We start from the raw sequence: 22,314 nt of genomic DNA on the forward strand, positions 1-22,314 counted from the left end.
TATTAAGCAATAATTTCTCAAAAATAAAAATTTAAAAAATGAGGTATCAATACTTACATGCTAATTGAACAATTACTTAATCACTGATAAAAAAAATAAGTTTAATTTTTTTGATCAATAATAATAATTAATAGAAACACTGACCGAGGCAGGTAACTAACTAATTAAAGATTATATTTGATTAAAATAAATATAATTATTAAGTATAAAACAATAATTAAGTCTTACCTGTTCAACTAAAACAATAAAACTGATCTGATTAATAGTGGTTTTCTACCTTTTTTTTATAAAAACACCTGTATATTCTATATACTTATAAGTTTGTTCTTTTTTATCTTGCTTGTAGTGTAAGGTGTAGTACACTGAATGGGAGTAATAAGTGAAATTTACATAATTTAAAAAACCCGCGACAAATTTTACGGGCACGAAATCCTAAACTTTCACTTGAAACATATCAAAAACACTCCTCATTAAATTATCTTTTTCAAGAAAGATAATTTAATGAGGAGTGTTAGAACATTCCCGAAACTGAACCGATTTTGAAGATTATCGATTATTTTTTTATTATTTCTGGTACGGAACCCTAAATTCTCACAGCTAAGAACACTCTCTATGAAAATACCTTTCAAACGAAACAAAAAAAATCAAAATCGGTTCATCCGTTTAGGCGCTACGATGCCACAGACAGACAAACACACTTAGCGGTCAAACTTATAACACCCCTTTTTTTGGTTTCGTGGGTTACAAAAAGAGAATGGTAAGAATTAGTGCCTAGAATTTACTATACTTAGACAGCATTTGTCTTGAAATGAGGGTATTTTATGAGAATGTAGGTAGGCTGAAGAATGATTGTCAATATAGTTTTGTTTTCGAATATTTACAAGCTGACTATTGCATTATCTAAATAAAAAGGAGTGTATGTTTATATTTAATGCGTTCGTAAATCATTAACCGGATTCTAACGAAACTTTTCTGTCTTCTGAGGATGCTCGCGAGACTTTCTGGTTAAAGTAATGAATAGGTAAGTGAAGTATAAATGGGAAAAAGAAGTCTCGTTCAGCGCGAGTTATTAAAAATGCCAGTTTAAGCTATTGCTGGACTCTGGACGTTCAGTGAAGAATAGTGTAGGTACTGTAAAGATTACATGTTGAAGACAGTCAATCGGTGGAAGTAATTCTAGGTACGTTAGGGTTTACAATATAATAGTGTACCATGGATCGCACATCATGTACCATGAATCATTATAAACGGTTAATAGTAAGACTATACCTTTTGCATTTACACTCAGTGTAATTAGTGTATACACCAAAGTACAAAAAGAACATATTTTTATTTATTGATAGATAGATATATATTAATTTTTGCTTGGATTTTGAACACGTAATCTCATAACAGAACACAACACACAACACACAACACAATAATATGTAAATAGATATTCTACAGGTGTATTAAAATTGCATGTAATACAACCCTTAGTCAAAGATATTATTTTATGAATCGAAGGTTTAATTGAAAACCACATTAGAAAATATAATATTCTATAATTTTATTATTATTATTATTATTATTAATATTATTAATAATATAATAATTTATTTTTTTCTATTTTGAAAAAAAAAAGATTAAGTTTTTATTTTGATTTGACTTCCATAAATTCGATGTATAGAAAATCTTTTCGATTAATTGGTTTTCGATGGTTTTCCATTGGCTTGCACATAGGTGAATACTGGGATAGTTCCTAACTTAGTCAGCCATAGCTGCACAACCTTCCCATTCCTTACACATGCCCCATCCTATTATTTTTGACTTATTCTGTACAATGACTATTGTAAAAAAAGAGAATTAATAAAGAATTATTATTATTATTATTAATTTTCGAATAAGTTAAATTTAATTTTCTTCTAAGATTTTTCTTAAATTCACCAATTTGTAATAGAAACGAACCGGCAAAAAAGAAATGAGATACAAAAGTTAAAATTATCTACATAAATTTTATATTATTATGCTAAAAAATTTCGAAAACTAAACAGGAGTGAATATTACAATTAAAATAATTAATTTAAAAAATAAAAAATTGCAATCCCCTTTTAATTTCCTTTATTTTGATACCCTACTCGATAGGTTTTGTCAACTTTTTTTTTATTATATATTTTTATTTTGCTCCAAAAATCCGCCATTTTATTTTGTTTTTCAAACACCTACCTTAGAACACTTGGATTTTAAAGACAAATGTAACGATACCTTAAATGTTGAAATCCATTGAACCGTTTGAAAGATTCGAGATAATAAAGAAATTTACAAACATACATACAAGATACGCCCGAAAAACATAACCACTCCTTCAAAGTCGGGTAAAAATTTACAAATTTCCCAAAAAAATCATTCATTAATAAATAATGCTCAACAAATATGGCAGTTATTTATATTTACATGGAAGTTAAACATAATTAAATCTGTACAAATAAGCATTCAATTTAAGGCCATGACAATATTTTTTATATTATTTGTTATAACAGACCGTAAGCGCTTAACGAAGCTAAATTTCTGATTTCTTTTGCCAGCCTTTTTAAGGATTAATAAATACAAGTTTGGTAATTATGACAATAAGTCATTTTGGTAATAAGTCATTGATAAAACGTAGAAAAAAAGAGCCTCGAATGTTTCCAACTATCAGAGAGGTCCCGAAATTGGATTGCAGTGTTTCGAAACGATTTTCCAACCTTTTCAACAATTGCTCTTTGTCTGTACATATTATGCAACATCCTGCTCTTTGTTTCTACGTATTATTTTGTCAATGACTTTCTTTTAACATAAATAGCGGATAAAAAATTATCAAAATTTGAAAGTAGAAAAGCTCGATTTCTATAAATTCTACGGTTACAATTCTTACACAAATTAAACCTCTAAACTTTCTGTTATTGGCCATTCAAATGGCATGCAAAAAGAATCATAGAAGGAACGCTTCATTATGAGCACACGGTCTATTAGATAGTGACCCGATATTTAATAGTTTTGGTTGCTACCAGTTTTGCTGTTTTCTTTCTCTAATATTACGATATATTATGCAATTTTTCGAAAAATTATGTAATTTTACGAAATAAAATATTTGTTTTAAGGTTTATCGGACATTAAGGCAATCTACAGATAAAAATCTGTATTTTTGATGTGTTATTATTTGCTAACACAATATTTTTTAATCAAAAAAATTACTAGCAGAACCGAAAATATGCACAAATTGCATTTATTTATAAAAATTTGTTATAAACAATTGATACTACCACTTTTGAACACTCTACCCTCAAAATTTTCGGCTTATCAAAATACTTAAGAAAAACTATGCCAAAAAAAAGTACACCAAATACACAGTGCGAACTGTCCTTGGTCGCTGTACGATTATCAAAAAAGTTTACCAAAAGTTTACTTCATGTCCTTTCTTGAATCTCGAAAATTACCCATGAGCGTTTTACTTGCGGATTCTAATTTTAAAGGAGGGAATTAGAAAATAAAAGAACATTGAATTACTAAAATTAAAAATAATTATTTATTTTATTCAACAACAAAAAATAAATATAAAAACTATAAATAAATAAAAATTTAATTTAAAAAAAAAAAGGACAATATTTAACCACGTTCACAAATAATTTCAACCACACTTGGTTCCATCAACACTGGTTCCAAACATCGATGCACAGCCGAGCCAAGAATTTCATCCAATAAGAAATGTACTAAACTGTAACCAGGAAAAAAAAATTTTAATTTCAATTTTTGACGGATAGAGTTTGACTTACTTTTCATCAGCAACGAATCGCCATAAATAAAGTTGTAAATAATGTGCGTCAACTTGAATCTGTTGTAAACCATATTTGCTGAAAGTTTTTAATCGTACACATTCCAAAAATGTCTGTAAAATAACAAATTTTAATGAAAAAAACTCCCCAAAAGTCGGATTTTCGGACCTTGAAACGATCTTACCTTTAAGCTAATTTTAATAATTCCTGTTAAAATAGAATTTTTAGAAAATTCAACGGTTGAAAATATTTCAATTCGTTCGGAGAATAATTTATGAAGATTTGTTACAATATTTGATTCCAGATGATTGGGTGTATACGATGACCAATTTGATCGGAACTGATGCCGTGATATACTAACACTGGAACAAAATTTAGGAAAGTTTCTTAGTACCAATAAGCCGTTAGATAGCAACATGTTTGGGTGCTTCTAAAAATGCTCAAAAACTATTCTTATAAAATCGCTCCACGCGGCTTAAGAAGTTTTCAATTCAAGAAAAATTTAAAATACCTGTGAGTTTTACGACTAGAATCACTACTATGATTCGTTCTGGAACCCTCTTCAAATAAAACACCAACCGTTGTATCAACAGCAGCAATATCTTCTACAACACGTTTCATTACAGCACGTACTGTACGTGGTTCAATTGTATGCAACCAGTCACGTGTCTCAACACTCTTACGTAACATTTGTGAGATATTTAAACCTTGCATTCGTACATAATAATTTAATAGCTGTTGAGCTGAATCTTGCATGTTTTTATGGATTTCTGACTCGGCTGTCAGCGTTGTTGACAGTGCATTATGGGTACTTATTTCAAACCATTCATCTGTTTGTGTTAACTAAAAAAAAATAATGCACCATTTTTATGAGTTTCGGAATGCTGAAACTAATAATGGGTCACTCTTTCAACAAGAGGTATCATTTTTTTCCTACCCTGAAAGACCCTGTACAACAACCGATTGTGAAACCTTGGAAAATTTCAACCAGAATTCGAATAAACTTACCAAATAATGAACACTGGTATTTTGAAATTCCAAACACATTTTCGATAAAAGTAGCAACAAAGTTGGCGGACATTTTGGATCAGAACCTTTTTGCCCATCGCAAAAACCACGTGCTGTTGCTGTAATATGATTTAGAAAACCAACCACCAAATTTTCTCGAATACTTTCGATACAAAATACTTCACGAAATTGTGTTTTCAAGCTAAATGAAATATCTGGTTGAATAAATACCTAAAAATAAAGCAACGAAGTGATAAGGGTCCTTCCATTTTAATGGCAATCTTAAAAATTCAGTGCTTACCAATAAATCCTGTAAAATTCCTTTAATTTTCTCAACATTTGTCAACACAAGTGATGTTAATAATTCAGATAAATTATTCGATGAATCACCCTCTTGACTTATCAATTTTGGAGCAGCTAGCGCTTGTCGAACACGTGTTAACGAATCACTAAAGTGCATTTTAAGTGATTGTAAATGAGCTTTACTTTGTTTACGACCAGCGTTTATCACAATATCTGTACCAGACCTAAAAACAATTTCGATTCGAATTGAACGATTGACAGGGAATGGGAAATTTTTGTTTACTTACGCTGCGAAATCAGTATCACGGCATAAAGTATTCATAGCTTGTAATCGACGATAAAATCGATCTAAGGCTCGTACTAGAACCCCAGTATCGCCAACATCTTGTTCTAAATCGACACGATTTTGAACAATTGTGAAATATCGTTTCATATTTTCAACGACAAAATCATTTAATCGAGCTGTTGCTGTTGTTTCGAAATCACCACTGAAACAAATTTAGTCCTTCTAAGTAATTTTTATAAAGGTTGGAAAAAGTGGGGTTAGGTGGAAAAAGATCGTAAAACTTTGGGATGCTGTTCATGGATATTTAATTTTCTCTAGTTCTGTATCTCGGGAACCCTGTGCGAAAACAGGAGGGCTCTTCAAAATTTTCGACCTTGCTCCGGTTTTTCCCAATAACTATTTTCCCTTACGTCTTACGGCTAAAGCATTCCTGTACTTTTTGTAGAACGTTAAATTTTGACGGTTCAAACATGTTTGTACGTCAATTCATTACCGAGATATGGCGCGTTCATCAGCTTAAACTTCTCCTTTACAAATAAAACAAAAATATGATTCACTAAATGTAGACGCTATCCCTGAAAAGTACTCGAATTTACAACAACAAACTTTAAACTCGTTTTCCTTGAAATGAGTGAGGTAAATCTACCGGATTTTGACATTGCATTCGGAAAATTTTAGAAGAAGGCTATTTTTTTCGTTGTAAAAACAGAGAAAAGATGTTTTCCAATTCCGAAACGATTCGCACGACCTTCTGATGAATGGATTGAGACGAATAAAAAAAAGAGTTGTTTGTTAAGAATTTTTCCATTGACCTTGCTTGCTTTCGAACCCTGAACAAAGCAAAATAACCTAAAAATCTTAAGAAAACCGCAGTACCATCATATTTTCAACTTTCTCTGATAACTTTTCGAAAAATGAAGGAATTGAGTTGAAATTCTGGAAAAATGGCCCACCCACCATTTCTTAATTTGACGCGCTCGAGTTAATTCCTCTATCGCAATTTCTTTTTTACTAATCTATCGTCTGACCCACGCGCGTGCCCCCATATGTAGGGCTAATATTTGGAGGAGATACTTAAGAAGGCCCAAGGAACCCCTCATATGTTAATCTGTAATGTTATTGTAAAAATTTGATTTACCTACAAACCGATTCATCCATATTGATTTTATTAATAAACATATCATTATACGACGCAACCACCAAACATAAATCACTTAAAAATCCAGAACTACCTAAATCCACAAACTCAATAATATCCTTCTGTTCACTTAAATCCTGTAACAGAACTAATTGTTCACCAAGACGATGCTCAGCACACGATAAAAACTCTTCACATAATTTATCAGCCGGTTCACCCAACTGCAATAGTAAATCAACCGATTCAGCTAAATCTTTAGCTGTTGCATGATTACTTTTAAATTGATCACGTAATTTTTGTTTAAGCTCAATTAGAATTATGTTACAATCTTCTTGGATGCCTTGGAAGGAACTCATGTTACCATATTGTTGTAGAACACGTTGAGCTTGCATGTAATCTTGAACCGCTTGCGAATAATTTCGCTCTTTCATTAATAATTTTAGTTTTGTTGGTAATTTGAAGAGGAACTGTAGACGTTTTAATAATGAATGGATTCCGGACAGTTTTGAAATTCTTTGGCGTGTATCCTAGAAAAAAAAGGAATTTGTTTAAGAAAAACAATTCAGATACAACCCGGACCTGCTCCAGGCGGTATGATGGGGGTGGAGAGCCGGGAAATCCATCAAATTTTTCAAATTTGATTAACTACAAAACAATTTACAAGAGATAAAAGATTACAAGTGAAATTTACAAAATTTTCAAAAACCCCGACAAATTTTTTGAGTACGGAACCCTAAACTCCCACTTGAAACATATCTAAGAACAGTCTCCATTGAATTATCTTTTCCTTTAGAGCCTGAACCAAACTGAAACGATTTTTAGGATCATCGCCTATTTATAAATTGTTCCAGGTATGGAATCCTTAATTCGAACTTGAAACATAACTAAGAACACTCTCCATTGAATTACCTTTACAACGAAACAAAAAATCAAGATCGGTTCATTCGTTAAGGCGCTACGATGTCACAAACAGACAGACAGGCACACAAACAAAGCGATCAAACTTCTAACTCCCCTTTTTTATAATATAATAAAGTATTGTGATCGAAAAAAAAAATCGATATCGGAGTTTCAACGGACGTTTTGAGGGTCCCTGATTCCAAAAAAGTGATTTTTAAAAAATGTTGCGTTCGTCGGTATGTCTGTTACCAAGCTGGAGCATAGGTTCAGTTTGGTCATAATTCCAGACGATTTTTTCATTTTTTCCCTAGGCCTTTTTTCAAGGGTACTTCCCTCTAGGCCAAAACAGGATTTTTGGGGTTTTCTCAAAAACGGCTTTAACGATTTCGATTAAACTAGGCACAAGGCTAGACCTTAAGGTGTTCCTAGGATTGGTATAAGCCACATATCCGGGATAATTCGAGAAGGCCCACACCCTAGGGAAAACCTTTCCAAATACAGGAAAATGGAATTTTCTAGGGAGAGGCTAAGGGGACAGCAGTGAAACTTGTATCAGGGTTTATATCAACAAGGTCCTAGGTTTGATATAACTTCCCTCTGGGACCCCTCCCCCTGTAGCCGTGGAGCCAGAAGGGTTGAAATCGTCAAAAGTGGTTTTATCAAAATTGATTCTATAAATTACTCTAAAGTTCTTAAAAACTAAAGCTTTGAGTACACTTACTTGTAATGTTGACGAAATTTGTTCGGAAAATGATGTTATTGAATCCATATTTGAAGCCAAAAGATCCATTTCATCTTCCATTTTCTTAAAATCTGTTTTCATCTATTACACAAAAGAAAAAAATTTACACAAATAATTCATTGATTAAAAGACTTCAAAAATATGTTTAGGATCCAAATTAGTGGGCGCAAGTGCGAGAAAGAAGTTATCCCACTTAGGATAAAATTTGAGTTGTACCCAAATTCTTTGGATTGTTTCACAAGTTTAATAACGTCTGCAAAGTACTAAACATACTCACTTTTCGAACGGTATCTGTTGCTGAAATAAACTTATTATAGTTTTCATAAACTAAAGTTTGCATATCTGAATGAAGATTTTGTGTATCTTTGACAATTTCAGCTTCATGATCCATAATTTGTCGAAGATTACATTCCTAAAAATTTGGAAAAATCATATTTTTAATATTTTTCAAACTGGAATAATTTTTTTAAAAATGATATTACTTTTAGTAATTTTTGTAAATATGCATTCGCATCAAAATTTTGACCATTTATATCGTATGGATTGCTTCCTTTTTCAGACATTTTTCCAATAATTTATATTTATTTTGATGGAATTCTTAAAAAAAAAACATGAAATGTCAGCAAGACATTTGTTTGACAGTTCACAAAGCTTTGGTTTTTATCCAATGCATGGTGCTGCCACGTTTTATTATTAAGCTTGCTACACACGATATATTTATTAATATTTCTAAAGTTTGCATACTACGAATTATTATTTTTTCATTCATAGCTAAAACTGTTGCTCAAACGAAATTATTCTGTAATTGGACACCATTTAGCAAGAACAAATACGAGAGAGGAAGTGCACTACATAAATTATGAGTCCGTCAAAATGTAATTAGCCTGCCTGCTTAAAATTAATAACTATTGCTTTTTTTTCTTATTTTAATAGGAAAACAGAGCTATTTTCTGCCCTTTGAGATTAAGTTACAAAAAACTGTCTTAACATTTCAGCTTTAGAATCGTCCTGTTCCATCCTGTTCCGTCCAGAATTGTTTAGCTAAATCGACATATTTGGAGCCGTATTATGTTTGGTTTGGTTAGTTTGGTAGGCATTTTTGGAAGTATAGTCTTCATGTTTGTATTAGAGGAATTTTTTAATAAAGAACTTTTTTATGTTTATTTTTTATTTTAATGAATTTAAATAAAATAATATATTTATAATAAATAATTGATATAAAATTATATAGAAATAATTGATTAATGAGCATTTTTTGTTTGGTTATGTATGAAACCATCTATTCATTGGGGAGTACATAGCCGTTTATTTCGGTTTTTGAGTCGGAAACTAGTTGAAACACAAACCATTTAGCATCCTGCATGTTATTTTATCATTTCTCCGTGCGGTGGCGTTACTATAGCGATATGTTGACGTCACTGGCATTTGAATTTACAGTTTAAAAATGCAAACCTCTCTATTCATAAAATTTTTACAATTTCATCAATTAATATTTGAAATTCATCAAACATTGCACGCTTATAATTTTCGTCAATATCTAATTCGTGTTGTATAATTTCTGTACGTTTACTGAACCAGAGATCATCGCTGTTTTCGCTAGCTAACTGACCCATTCGATTTTTATCCATAAGAGTAAATGGCTTATACAAGCAATTCATTAATAAAACCGGAACAACTGAATTATTTATGGATGCTTCATAGACATCCATCGGATAGATCACATTTGAATCCAGACCAATTTTATTTAATTCATCAGTGAATTGTTGATAATAATAATCGAAAAATTGTTTGAAATCGTTTTTTCTACGAAATTCCGGTGATGTATTCAAATGTAGTAACGTAAGAACATCATTACCAAGTGGTAAAAATCGTAATAATTGATAATCAATAAAACAACAGTTTTTCGGAGAACCATTTTCGCTTGAAAACATAATATTATTCGTCCATAAATCGCCATGTGAAATCACATTATACTGATTTTCCACCGGTTTTAAATATTCACATAAGGCATACAATTTTTCCACAATTTTACTTTCAATTTTCGAATTTGATGTTGGCATTCCGTTTAGAATACACTTAACAGAATCCACTGTATACTGAAACCATTGTTTACCATTTTCCGTCTCTAATTCCAAAACGACTTCTTGAAAGAAATTTGGGTATTCTTTCAAAATGGAATATTCTGGTTCCAATTGTTTCTTTTCGTGAATCATTTGGAAATAAAATGCATGGAATTTTGCTAAAGTTTGTAAAGCCACAAAACAATGTTCCATGTCTAATGTTCCATTTTCTATATGAAATCCACGTTCATTTAAATTTTCTAAAATAAGTAATCGATTTTCAATAAAACCATAAAATTTCGGAGCCCAATCAACATTATACTTTGTAGCTATTTTTAAGAATTCGGATTCCCGTCCATAAATATCATTATAGCCTTCGCTTAATAATGTACTAACTGTTGGATCGAATTTTAATTTTAAAAAGAATTTCACTATTTTGAATTGATTTTTTGTGATTATTTCGAATTGGAGAAAATAATGTGTGCCCGTAAATCCTTGCGGTGTTTCAGCCAGAGGTTTAATTGTTTTATTTATTATTATAAAATCGTTTATGTTTAGTTTTTTTGTTATTAAATTTTCACAAACTTCGTCTGTTAAAATTCGATTAAGTTCTTCGTCACACATTTTCGCAAATCAAAAAAGCTTAAAATATAACTTTTAGCGCGAAATTTAAATTTCAATTCTTTCACAATACACTTTGGTGCTTCAAATAATTTAAAATAATAATTTTGCAACAATTTATATCAAAATTATTGTTCCAAAATTTACAGTATGACAAAGCAATAAAATTATTGTATTCTAAGAATGATTCGTCTAAAATAAATGTTTACTGCAATGATAATTATGAATATTTACAAAAATATAAAACTTATCAGGGATATATTAGGCTTAAAAATATCATCAATGATGACTTTCCTGGACAGAAACAAATAAAGAACATTTTATAGTAATTTCGGTCTCAGACAAATAATCATTTTTATCTTCAAGTATATCTCACTCGAGAAGTTGAGTATCTTATCAGGTAAATGACAACTGTAAACTGTCTATAAATAATTTAATGTGTTTAGAATACACTTCAAACATTAATAAAGTAACAGGCGAAAACAAACAATTGACTGAGTTAATTGTTGAAATACCATGTATAGATAGTGTTGATTACGGAATCCTTTTGTTTACGTCATGTAAGTAAAGAAAGATTGCCACAGAACAGATATTCCCATATAATACATACTATATAATTTGCGCCCCTTGTGACAGGAGTTAAAAAATTTAACGAAATAATTTAAAATATATTTATTTATAGTTCAGTCTTTAAAAATACAAATATACACAAATATTAAAATAATCAACCTCTTCGAACTTCCCAAATATTGGCCACTACTCTGCGAGAATGAAAACCTATTTTTCTTTTTCGATCCTAAAAGAAAAAAACCAAAATTAATTTTTAAACCATTAATTCTCACAAAATTGAGCTACTAACGTTTTTCATTTGGATCTGTAACACCACACTGACGATACGAAAGCGTTGGTTTACGCTTCTTATTAAAATACCCCGGAATGTACAATGTTGGTGAATCCAATCGACCATTGATGATCAATCGAGTATAATCGATTTCTAATTGATTTGCGATTGGTCCTTTAAAGTGTAATAAAAATTGTATACAATATCCATTGTGTAAAATTTTCGTTTGCCTGGAGTCTACGGTTATCATCCATTCGGGTACACCCATTACCGTACGTATATCATCAATAAATTGAGCCCTAAAAATTTCGAACAAAATGATACATACGGATGATAAGGATAGGACAGAAAAAAACTTGCTAGAGTAATAATACATCAGATATTTTAAACTTACAAAACAAATCGTGGCGGTTTTTCAATATTCGAGTATTTAATAATATCATAATCAGGCTCAATATTTGCGCAAGCAAATCGTTCACTTCCTTTATTTGGACTAAGAATTACAATCGATCGTCCAATCGCCGTTTCATCACCCTCCAATGGAGTATTTGAATCTGTGAACACTTGACGTTTTAAACCAATATCAATAGTACCCAAACGTCCAGACAGATCTCCTACATAACATCGTAAAGGATTATCGGGTGCGCATTCTTCACGATATAATTCTTGCTATAAAATTAAAATAAGTTAATTTCTTTAAATTTTGTTTATGGGTGAATAAATTACATTTAGAGGGTCAGCAAGTTGAGTGTAGTACGGGTTCCAAATATATCCACCGGCCACACATCGAGTAGCGTAGACTTTAACAGCAGCGTCGACTCCTACGGGATTTACGTATATATTCCAATTATGATTTCTTGTCTGAAAAATAACACATTTAAAGATTTTAACCTAAAGTTTTTCCCACAAGGCCTAAATATACAAGGTTGAGCAAAAGTCTGAACACTCAAATATCTCGAGAAGAAAACGATCTTCGAGATGGGACTCTAACAGGACCCTGCCGATTGAACTACCATCTTCATAACATGGGATTCTCTGATGATCCCACTTGTAGGAGCTGTATGAAGGACGATGAAACACCCATACATGATAATACTATTACACTTACAACATTACGATCATTAACACCAGGATGTCGTAAATTAACTTCGATAACGGTTTCACTTTTACTTCCATCATTATGAACCAGTTGAGTCATTCGAATATACCCATAAGCAAATCCATCGGGATGATGAAACGAAGCAATTGCTCGTAATTCTCGTGCCTCAGACGGACTATAGCCACGTTCAATTGTCGAACAAGCCCATCGTTTATTTTTCTCCTTTTTATGAATTACAACCGATCGACCAATAATCGCTTGAGTTCCAAATAACGGGAGTAAAGTGTCATTATAGGTGCTGGTAAATGTTTCAACGGAATCCAATGTTCCAAATTTTCCACTCAAATCACCCATTTCATATTCATCGGTCGTACCATGATAATATTTTGGTGAGTGATTTGGATTAACGCTCAAAGGATTCCAGTGGCCATAAACAGTTGTATCTTCACATGGAAATTCTAAATCAGATTGAATCGAAACCATATGAATGTGATAACCGCTATTTTCTTTGAGTCCTTGTAAATCAACTTCGACATTTGTTACATCGTATTCAGTTTGTTGGAAAAATTCAATTTTTCCTTTGACTGTTAATGGATCTCCATTTCCATACCAATCTTTGACAACGGCTTTTCGACGATACAGCCCGTAAATACTAATAAAAAAGACTCAATTATTCCAGTTCCAAAACTTCAAGAAATCTAAGCTTTATACTCACACAGAACAAGCTAATCTTTCACCTCGTGCAACTGGTCCATGATCGTCATAAATTATCAAAGATTTTTGTAAAATACTGTGATGGCCGCTTAAAGGTAAATTTTGTACTGTATACATTTTTCGCGATACTTTTGTTCCATTAACATTTCGACCAGCAATATCTAACGGACTTAGTCTGGAAGATAAATCTCCTAATCTACAAAGTCCACTAGTTGCAGGAGTACATTTTTCACTGGGATTTTTTTCATCAAAAAGTACCTGCAAAAATAATCAATAAACTGAATAGAAATATTTGATCTGAAAAAACTTTGAAAAAGTCTTACAAAATTCAAATTTAGATTTTCCAAAAGTCAAACAAATTAAAATTTCTGAGATTTCGGACTTTTAAGAGTTAATAGGATTTATTCAGAGTTGTTTTTTGCCAACGTCATTCTTTTCGCTTGGATGGAATTAGTCTCTATATTTCAAAATATCAAGTTTTTAGCTCCCTGAATTTTAAATTTGAGAACTCTGAAGTCGATATCCCAAGAACGGAGCGTAAGATCGGTTTTTTGGGAGCGGCATTGTTTTCGCCCGGGTCGTTTTTTTCAGGGATATTGCAATAATTGGATAGATTTTAGTCGGTATCTCAAAATCTATTCGACCAGTCATCAAATGCACCCGATTTTTGTACTTTGTAGGTCAAAATAACCTTTATACTGAGTTTTATCGAAATTGGACATAAAAAAAATTTCTCGATTTTTTTGCAATTTTTTTAAGGGGTTTCTTTGCAAAAATCGAGAAAATCGGAAAAAAAAATTTTGTTTTGGAATTTGATGAAACTCGGTGGATAGGGTAATTTTGATCCAAAAAGTATAAAAATCGGGTTAATTTAATGATTGGATGCAGAGTTTCTGAGATATCGCAATATTTGGATCGATTTTAGTCCGTATCCCAAAAACTATTAGACCAGTCATCAAATGTACCCGATTTTTGTACTTTTTGGGTCAAAATTACCTTTTATACAAAGTTTTATCGAAATTGGACATAAAAAAATTTCTCGATTTTTTGCAATTTTTTTCCCCTTTGAAAAAATCGAAAAAACGAAAAAAAAATTTTTTACTCCCGATTTCAATAAAATTCTTTTACGTGGGTAATTTTACCCTAAAGATAACAGATGTCACATTTATTTGGATGCCACACCTCTAATTTCAAGATATCAAGTCTTTATTTCCTCGGAAAAGTAAAGTAAGCACAGTTTTGGCTTGGATCTACGGAGCTACAAACATAAAATGAAAAACTTAAAAGGACTTACTTACTTTATAAGGATTGTACACATCTCCTGCAGACAAACATCTACCAGTCCAATTGTAAAAATCTTTTCCCGTTGTTAATTCATGGATAGCCCATCTGTGTTCGAACGTGTCATTTAACTGAGCCCCATCAGCATGAACCAATTTTTCAATAATAATTGTTGTATCAGAAAATGGTTCATCTCGCCTCTGCCGGAATAATATTGATCCCACTAATGGATATCGAAAAATAACTCGTGCACTAAAAATTGGTATTTGATATTTTAGATATCGATCGTATAGGACGATATTTCCACAAATCCATGGTACAATTCCAGAATGATCATCGTTTGTATCGTTTAACCTAATAAAACAAAGGAACAGGTATAAATAAACCATCCGTTATCCCTCAGGTTCGCTGAATAAATTTAATTTTATTTTTATTCCTTCTTGAACTTTTAGCCACCGTAAGGCATCCAAGACTCCCTTCCATAGACTCCAAATCATAATTTTACCATGGCTTAGGGATCAGGACTTGCTTCGCTCGAAATATGGAGTTAATAATTACTCTAACACCCCTAAAGAATGATCAAAGAGTTGAAGAAGTTGAAGTTCAAAGAAAATGCCAAAATAGAAAGAAGGCACAAAAGTGTGTGTTACTCCTGGAACATCCTGTATATTATTGAGGATATCGAGACTCTAGGTGGATTGTATAGTGCTTACCGATATATAACTAAGGATCGATGGACAATTGAATAAGGTCCTTGAAGTGGTAAAAATATATCCCAATAAACTCCCCGCAACTCTTGTGTGCCAGGAATTAAATCTGTAGCATTATTTCGATTTAACAGTTTTCCTGATAAATCACCCACGGGATATTGATCTTGGGTACCATAACCTAAAAGACAAATAAAGTAAAATATTTTGCTAAAGACGCAAGGGAAATTAATCTTACCTGGAGGTGGAGTACGATCGTCATTTTCCATATTTGTTGGATTAAATATTTTTTTTGTTGTGGAACAAATTGAATCATTTTTTAAAGTATTTAATGGCAGTCTTGGTAATTCATGAATTTTGTAACCGCCAACGATAGATCCAAAAATAATTTTCGATTCTAAATCACCTCGTGCGCTAGTTATATCAATTGTGATAAATGTTGGATCGAATTTTGAATTTTGTCGAAAAATTACATCCCCTTTCATACCATTCGATTGAATTAAAACCCTTAAATCGAGTAAAAGTTAAATTATTGAAATTATACTTCTTTAGTTATGAAAAAATGATGAGAGAGAATTTTTATAATAGGCGCGCACTGGGTGACACAAAAACTACATGTTGAAGCTAGTTACAATTTTTTAACACCATGAAGTTAGTCGATAAATGAAATATCACTCACAATAGACAAGGATAGATATATGACAGATTAAGTGTCATACTAAGATTATGATCATTTTGAAATCGGCAAAAACGATTCAACTAGCTAAAAGTCGATGCGAGTCATAGTTCTCGAGTTATCTGCTCCAAAAAAACTAAATAGAAAACCTAAAGAATTAAAAAATAGACAGCCTAGTAGTTGGCCTAATTTTCGTAAAAACATTTCAAATTTTTTGTATCGCTATCGAATAATGATTTCGGCAACAAAAAACGAGTTTAGGTCGAATAATTTTTTAATTTATACATCTTTAGGGAAAAATTTCGCAGCTAGGTCTACGTTAATAATGCTATTATCCCACTAGTATCATAAATAATTATTGTGGACACTTTTAGATTCAAACGGACATATAAGTTTGTGCTCCTTTATCTCTACACTCCATAGAAAAACTCAAAACCCAGTCCGAAAATTAAAAAAACCATCTATGAACAATAATAAGAAGTTATCAAAGATCAGAATCACAACACAATGTTTATGATTCTGATCTTTGGTCATTTCTTATTACTGTTCATAGATGGCTTTTCATTTTCGGACTGTTTTTTTATTTTATTTAAGGTCGCATTTTATCAACTAGGTCATTGTTTTACTTAGTTTTCCCTAATATTTCGGTTGCTAAGCCTTCACTGTTATTAGTTCGAAACATACGAAAAAAAGTATGATTCAAATTTGCAAGCAGTTTTTGAGCCTTATCCAATACTAGAACAGTAAATTTATATATATATATAGAAGATCTCGCGAAAAATTCGATAAAATATTTCTTTGTGGTTCTCCTCAAAGAGGAAAAGATTCGAAAAAAGGAAAGGAGGATTTCGAAGAAAATTTTCGTTGCTTAGTTTTTTAAATTTAACTTGTTTCAAAGGCACTGCTTCAAAGGACAAAAAATAATGTTATTTGACTTACCTTGAAGTAACTGGCTCCTGATATTGAATTTTCGCACAAGCACTAAAACTTTCTAAATGATGATCATCGAAAATTACAACATACATTTGTCGTTTAGGACCCTTAATATCACTCGGCAACAAAAATAATCGTTCATCTCTGAATAACTCTTTATGTTTCGTTTTTTCATAATATTTAGCAACCTTTATTTTACCAATACGATTATCAATATCTCCCACTGCCCGACCATCACCGTCATTCTTTGGATCGAACACAGCTTGTAAACTATTACAATTATATTTCTCTTTATCCGATTCCAAAATATCAGTCACAAAAACTTTCCACTTATGTTCGGAGTAAGTAAAACTATCCCGATATGTAGTTCCATTATACTGAATGTGGAACAAATCCGTTTGGATTAACGTATCTCTATGGTTAAAGGTCGTAGCGATCCAACGAAACTGTATTGTTCCGGCAATCGGTGACGTAAATGTTGCAATTGCAATATTCTCCATTGACTTATCTTCAACAGTAATCCCCGAACATATTCTTCGATTTGAATCAGTCGCTATTAACACCAACGATTTCCCATACAATCCTTTTTCTCCCGTAATTTCCAGAACATCTTTGATTATAAATTCGGTAGTTTGATTTTCTGGTATACTTAAAAATCCATATTTATCGGTGAAACTAAATATTTCTTTACCAATATTTTCATCGTTACAACGATTTTCCAATAATGTATAATCGACGGGGAATTCATGAATTCCCCAATCAAATATTTGATTTGGATACTCAATTGTTGGTTTTAAATGGGCGGTTAATTTGATGTGTGTCGATGGTAAGTATGTGAAAATTATTTCACCGTGTAATCCATGTTGGGAGAAATATGATTTTAAAATAATTCCAGAACTTGTTTCTATGTCTGCAATTAAGGAATTTCAAATTAAAAAAAAAAATATTTTGTTGATATCTCTACAATGAGCTAAAGGAGAAACAATTGATGGAAAAACCAAGCTTAATGCACCCGGAATGGAGTGTTTATTGTCTTAATGAACCTGTTCTTATGAAACTATTCCAGGACATAGTCGATGTAGAGCATTTTCTCTCATAGGACATATTTATGGCAGTTCGGGCATTTTCGAGAAAGAGAGGTGAGTGTAGAAATCTGAGGAAAACAGTGGACCCTAACCGTCTGGAAGCAACGGTAAGTCAAAGAACTCATTTTCTATAAACCGCGAAAAATAATGGTAGACAAAACTTTTTGGCGGTTTCGGAGGGGGGTGGGGTTGAAGTAAACCGTAAAAAATGGATCTTAATCGGGTAAAGTCCAGTGCGACTGACAGTATGACGGTAATTTGAAATCAAGCATGAGAGAAGTACCGAAAACTGCTGTAAAACAAAGTAAGTTAAAACCCGAGTGGGAACCCGGTAAGATATTGTTTAAACTAATTTTTTTAAACAAATAAGTATTATATTGACCGAATGGCTTCTGAAAAAAATTGTATCATATAATTCGAATCAAAATTAACAAAAAATGTTCTTAAAATTTGAAAAACGGGATTTTTATCCCTCAAAAACTTTATGAAAAAATCAAATTTTTAATAAGTATAAAATTTTTATTTGAAGTGTAAAGTAAAGCTTGCTCAACAACATCCCGCAAAATTGTTGGCCTAATTTTTCCCGAAGCGATTTGGTAAATATTACTTATTTGTTAAAAAAATTAGTTCTTAACAATATTCTACCGGGTTACCCACCGGCAACCTACACTTTTACGTTCAGAAGCATGTTTTAAACGGGATCCTGCGAAATTTTTCCATGCGAAAATTAAACATGCTCAATGAGGGATTTTGCCGGGACTAAAATAATTTTTCTTAGATGTGTCTGTTGGAAGTTTGAAATTGATTGTTGTGACTTCAAGAAGAGCGCGAAGCACGAATCAAACACGTGTTCGCTCATCGAAATCGTACTTAAATGTAAACAATTTTGATTTTAATCTATAAATAACTGTTAAAAAACAAACATGGGCTACTAACTTAATTAACAGTTAATCAATGAATCAATTCCCCTCTCCACTATTTTTGTATCAATGATTAAAAATTACAGTTTTTTCTTTTAAAAAACCGGTGGAAACAAACTTGATGAAAAATTAAACTTAAAAAAAACTTACAACAATTGATTAAAAACCAAAAACAAAATAATTTTATTTTATAACTCATAATTTTTTTAAAAACAAATTAATTTTCACATATTAAAATTAAAAATCGTAATAAAAGCCCGGTTTATAACAGAATATACGGTGCCATATGCCGATTAATACTGATGGCAGATTGGTGACTGAATAAGAGAAATAGAAAGTATCATTTTAATGTGGAATTCATTATAGAATAAAAATAATAATAAATATGATTATTGTATTTCAAGGTAATAAAACCACCTTTCTAATCAAAATGTAGGTATTTTGACTAAGCTGAGCCATAGCCATCAACAACAACAAAACTATAGTCTGCAGACGAAGAACAGAGAGTGGGGAACAACTATATGAATATGATGATGAATTCCAACACTTAACATTCAATTACATGCTTTCTGCAGTCGATTCAAGAATTAATCGACTAAAAAAGAATATTGTAACTTTAGGTAGGTACTTACAGAGTGGTTTAAAATAAGTTTCCCCCACTGAAAGGGTTGGTTTTTGACACCATTGCAAAAGAAGATCATGGTATAGTATGGTATGGAGGTTAGCGGGCCATGCTCGAGCATCGCGCCTCGAAGCAATGGTTCAGAGCACCTAGCCAAATAGACCCTTGTACTCTATCCCCGCTACGCTTTTCAGTGGCTATTATAACCAACTGATGTACTGAAACCCAGGATTTGCCTAGCGCTGAGTTTCCTAATTTCTTCTGGTTCGACTATGGCCGGACCAAACCATTTCCTTCGCTGCTGTATGAGCGCCGGGCAGTAACAGAGAAAGTGGATCGATGTTTCTTCTGAATTTTCTTCGCATCTGTCACACGCTGTCTTTTTCCAATCTAATGTTGGAACTTGTTCAGGTTATCATGCCTTGAGATGACTCTAATATCAGCTCTGTTTAGTTTCAAGATCTCCTCGGCTCTGTTACCGAGCGAGTTTCCTTCACCCAACAGGCTTTTGGCGATTCGCCCTCCCTCGTAGCTGGTCCATGCCTTTAATTGTTGGTTTTTCAGATTATCTCCTAATCTGTTAAGACCTTCTTGGTATGGCATTCTCGCAAGCTTTTCTTGAGTAAGGGTGCAATTACCTATCTCGACGCCAAATTTCAACTTTCTAAGTCAAAGTGACAAAAATAAAGAAATCTGGAAGTAGGTTGGGTTTTTGATCAATATGTCAATCAAGTCAGTGATAAAAATGCCGATAATATCTCAATAACCGTTAAGCTGTATTTATGAAATTTGGGATTCTACGAGTCCAAGTTTCATGTATGTGTTCAATAGATTTTGGGTTAATAAAGAGTAAAAAGCGTCTCCAAATAGTTCGTGAAATATAACAAACGGTCGCTGCGCCAATTTCTTTTTCTCAGCTAAAATTCGCTTGATATACTACCGCGTGTCTAGATACTGATTTTCATATGAAAAATTCATGACCATCGAACAAAATAATTATAATTCATATTTATAAACCTATAATAAATAAATATTTGTAAAAAACGGAAATGTTAAATTACATACTTAACAAAAAATTAATTGAAAATATGGGAAAATCCAACCAACAAATTCTATTAAAAAAAATGGCCATGGAATTATGATTAATGATGATGCCACGCAAAATAGAAACAATATATTTCAACATATCAAGCGAACTGAACTGCTGAAAAAATCTTTTTAGAAATTTGTGGTCAAATTTAACCTACCTTTAAAAGGCTACATGAATATAGGGCTCAGGTCCTAACATTTACCACAAAGGTGATTGGTAGCAAAAAACTAACATCAAAAACGGAAAATTTGACCCAAAATTAATAGGTTTCAAAAAAAATTCCATTCAAATCGGATAAAAATTGGCTGTGTTATCAAAAAAATCTATTTTTGAACTTAGTGACGTCATTAAAATCTAAAAAATTCAATTTTGCTGTATCAAATCCAAATTATATCCAATTTCGATAAACCAAGTGTGTAATCCTACTAAATTTGGGTCATACTTTTCAAATTTGTGGTCAAATTTAACCTACCTTTAAAAGGTTATAACAATATAGGGCCCAGATCCTATCATTTACCACAAAGGTGATTGGTAGCGAAAAAATAACATCAAAAACGGAAAGTTTGACTCAAAATTAATAGGTTTCAAAAAAAATTCCATTCAACTCGGATAAAATTTGGTGTGTGTTAGGAAAAAAAACGATTTTTTTAATTTAATGACGTCATCAAAATCTAAAAAATTCAATTTTCCTCTATCAAATCCAAATTACATCCAATTTCGATAAAACAAGTGTGTAATCCTACTAAATTTGGGTCATACCTTTCAAATTTGGAGTGTGTACTAATGCAAGAAGGTCAGGTCACTATGAAAATATACCAGGCTTGTGTTGTTTTTTTAGATTAAGTATAGTGACTTTCATTTCAATATCAAGCAAAACTAATTGTGCTCTACAAGAATTATTTAAGTCAAATGATTTTTAGGTTTGCGGCCAAGCTTTGTTTTAGTGAGTAATTTTAGAAAAGCTGAAAACTTCGTAGGTGTGCGCTAACACCGCGTCGTTAATCATAAGCCTATAAAGGCTAGAACCGAATTTATTTGATAGATATTCCAAAAACAATTCGATTTGTGATACATTTTAGGCTTTCTACTGGGACCAAAACTACACTTGACTGCAGACTTATTTCTATAGGGTTTAAGGTTGTGCAGTTTATTGAATACAATTTTACAAATTAATTTAGAACTTAGTAAGTTTATTAATGAAAATATCGCAAAGTTGTAAGCCTAGAATCATAAGCATGCGTATTACAATTTTATGAAAGATTTTACAGTAATAGAACTTCAGGAATTGTGAAAATTTTTTTTAAACTTAAGGTAGTACCAGCATGGTATTTGCAGTTTCTATGTTAAAGCAATGGTACAATTTTTTTTTCGACAGAATTTAACGAAAAATTAAATTTAAGAATTTAATAATGCTTACTATTAATTCCCAAAGTTTCAGAAATTTTGACCGTTTAAAATGGGAAATAATTATGCCAACGTCCAAATTTCGATCAATTT

The 22,314-nt window shown here is 31.8% G+C and overlaps 3 protein-coding genes across 3 annotated transcripts; all 3 read right to left on the minus strand.

Annotated features, from left to right (window-relative positions):
- Positions 1 to 3,621: 3,621 nt before the first annotated feature.
- On the minus strand, positions 3,622 to 8,731 carry LOC123290431 (vacuolar protein sorting-associated protein 51 homolog). Its single transcript, XM_044870605.1, has 11 exons — positions 8,651 to 8,731; positions 8,446 to 8,580; positions 8,148 to 8,249; positions 6,527 to 7,053; positions 5,390 to 5,590; positions 5,101 to 5,326; positions 4,800 to 5,030; positions 4,303 to 4,634; positions 3,976 to 4,153; positions 3,792 to 3,904; positions 3,622 to 3,733 (listed from the first exon to the last, which is right to left on the minus strand). Exons 1-11 carry the CDS (start codon positions 8,729 to 8,731, stop codon positions 3,625 to 3,627), a joined length of 2,235 nt encoding a protein of 744 aa, XP_044726540.1. The 3' UTR covers positions 3,622 to 3,624.
- Positions 8,732 to 9,970: 1,239 nt separating this feature from the next.
- Positions 9,971 to 10,495, minus strand: LOC123306024 (the record flags this gene model as incomplete). The annotated part of the gene is made up of 1 exon (XM_044887887.1): positions 9,971 to 10,495. A coding segment is annotated over one exon (525 nt), but the record flags the coding sequence as incomplete, so codon positions are not given.
- Positions 10,496 to 11,505: 1,010 nt separating this feature from the next.
- Positions 11,506 to 19,420, minus strand: LOC123291060. Its single transcript, XM_044871498.1, has 11 exons — positions 19,256 to 19,420; positions 17,107 to 18,010; positions 15,730 to 15,998; positions 15,498 to 15,672; positions 14,802 to 15,138; positions 13,505 to 13,761; positions 12,799 to 13,441; positions 12,417 to 12,551; positions 12,085 to 12,359; positions 11,709 to 11,989; positions 11,506 to 11,645 (listed from the first exon to the last, which is right to left on the minus strand). The coding sequence occupies exons 1-11, from the start codon at positions 19,302 to 19,304 to the stop codon at positions 11,533 to 11,535; spliced, it is 3,438 nt and encodes a 1,145-aa protein (XP_044727433.1). The 5' UTR covers positions 19,305 to 19,420; the 3' UTR covers positions 11,506 to 11,532.
- Positions 19,421 to 22,314: the final 2,894 nt, after the last annotated feature.

Source organism: Chrysoperla carnea, chromosome 1, assembly GCF_905475395.1.
Source record: "Chrysoperla carnea chromosome 1, inChrCarn1.1, whole genome shotgun sequence".
NCBI classification, from domain to species: domain Eukaryota; kingdom Metazoa; phylum Arthropoda; class Insecta; order Neuroptera; family Chrysopidae; genus Chrysoperla; species Chrysoperla carnea.

Excerpts from the sequence above, each read along its gene's own strand:
- LOC123290431 (XM_044870605.1), bottom strand. The coding sequence starts at position 8,731 with ATGTCTGAAAAAGGAAGCAATCCATACGATATAAATGGTCAAAATTTT. Across the intron at positions 8,581-8,650 it reads ATTTACAAAAATTACTAAAA|GAATGTAATCTTCGACAAAT; the intron begins GTAATATCATTT and ends CCAAATTTTTAG. Across the intron at positions 5,591-6,526 it reads ATGGATGAATCGGTTTGTAG|TGGTGATTTCGAAACAACAG; the intron begins GTAAATCAAATT and ends AATTTGTTTCAG.
- LOC123291060 (XM_044871498.1), bottom strand. The coding sequence starts at position 19,304 with ATGAGTTATAAAATAAAATTATTTTGTTTTTGGTTTTTAATCAATTGT. Across the intron at positions 13,442-13,504 it reads GAAAGATTAGCTTGTTCTGT|TATTTACGGGCTGTATCGTC; the intron begins GTGAGTATAAAG and ends CTTTTTTATTAG. Across the intron at positions 12,552-12,798 it reads GTGTTAATGATCGTAATGTT|ACAAGAAATCATAATTGGAA; the intron begins GTAAGTGTAATA and ends GTTATTTTTCAG.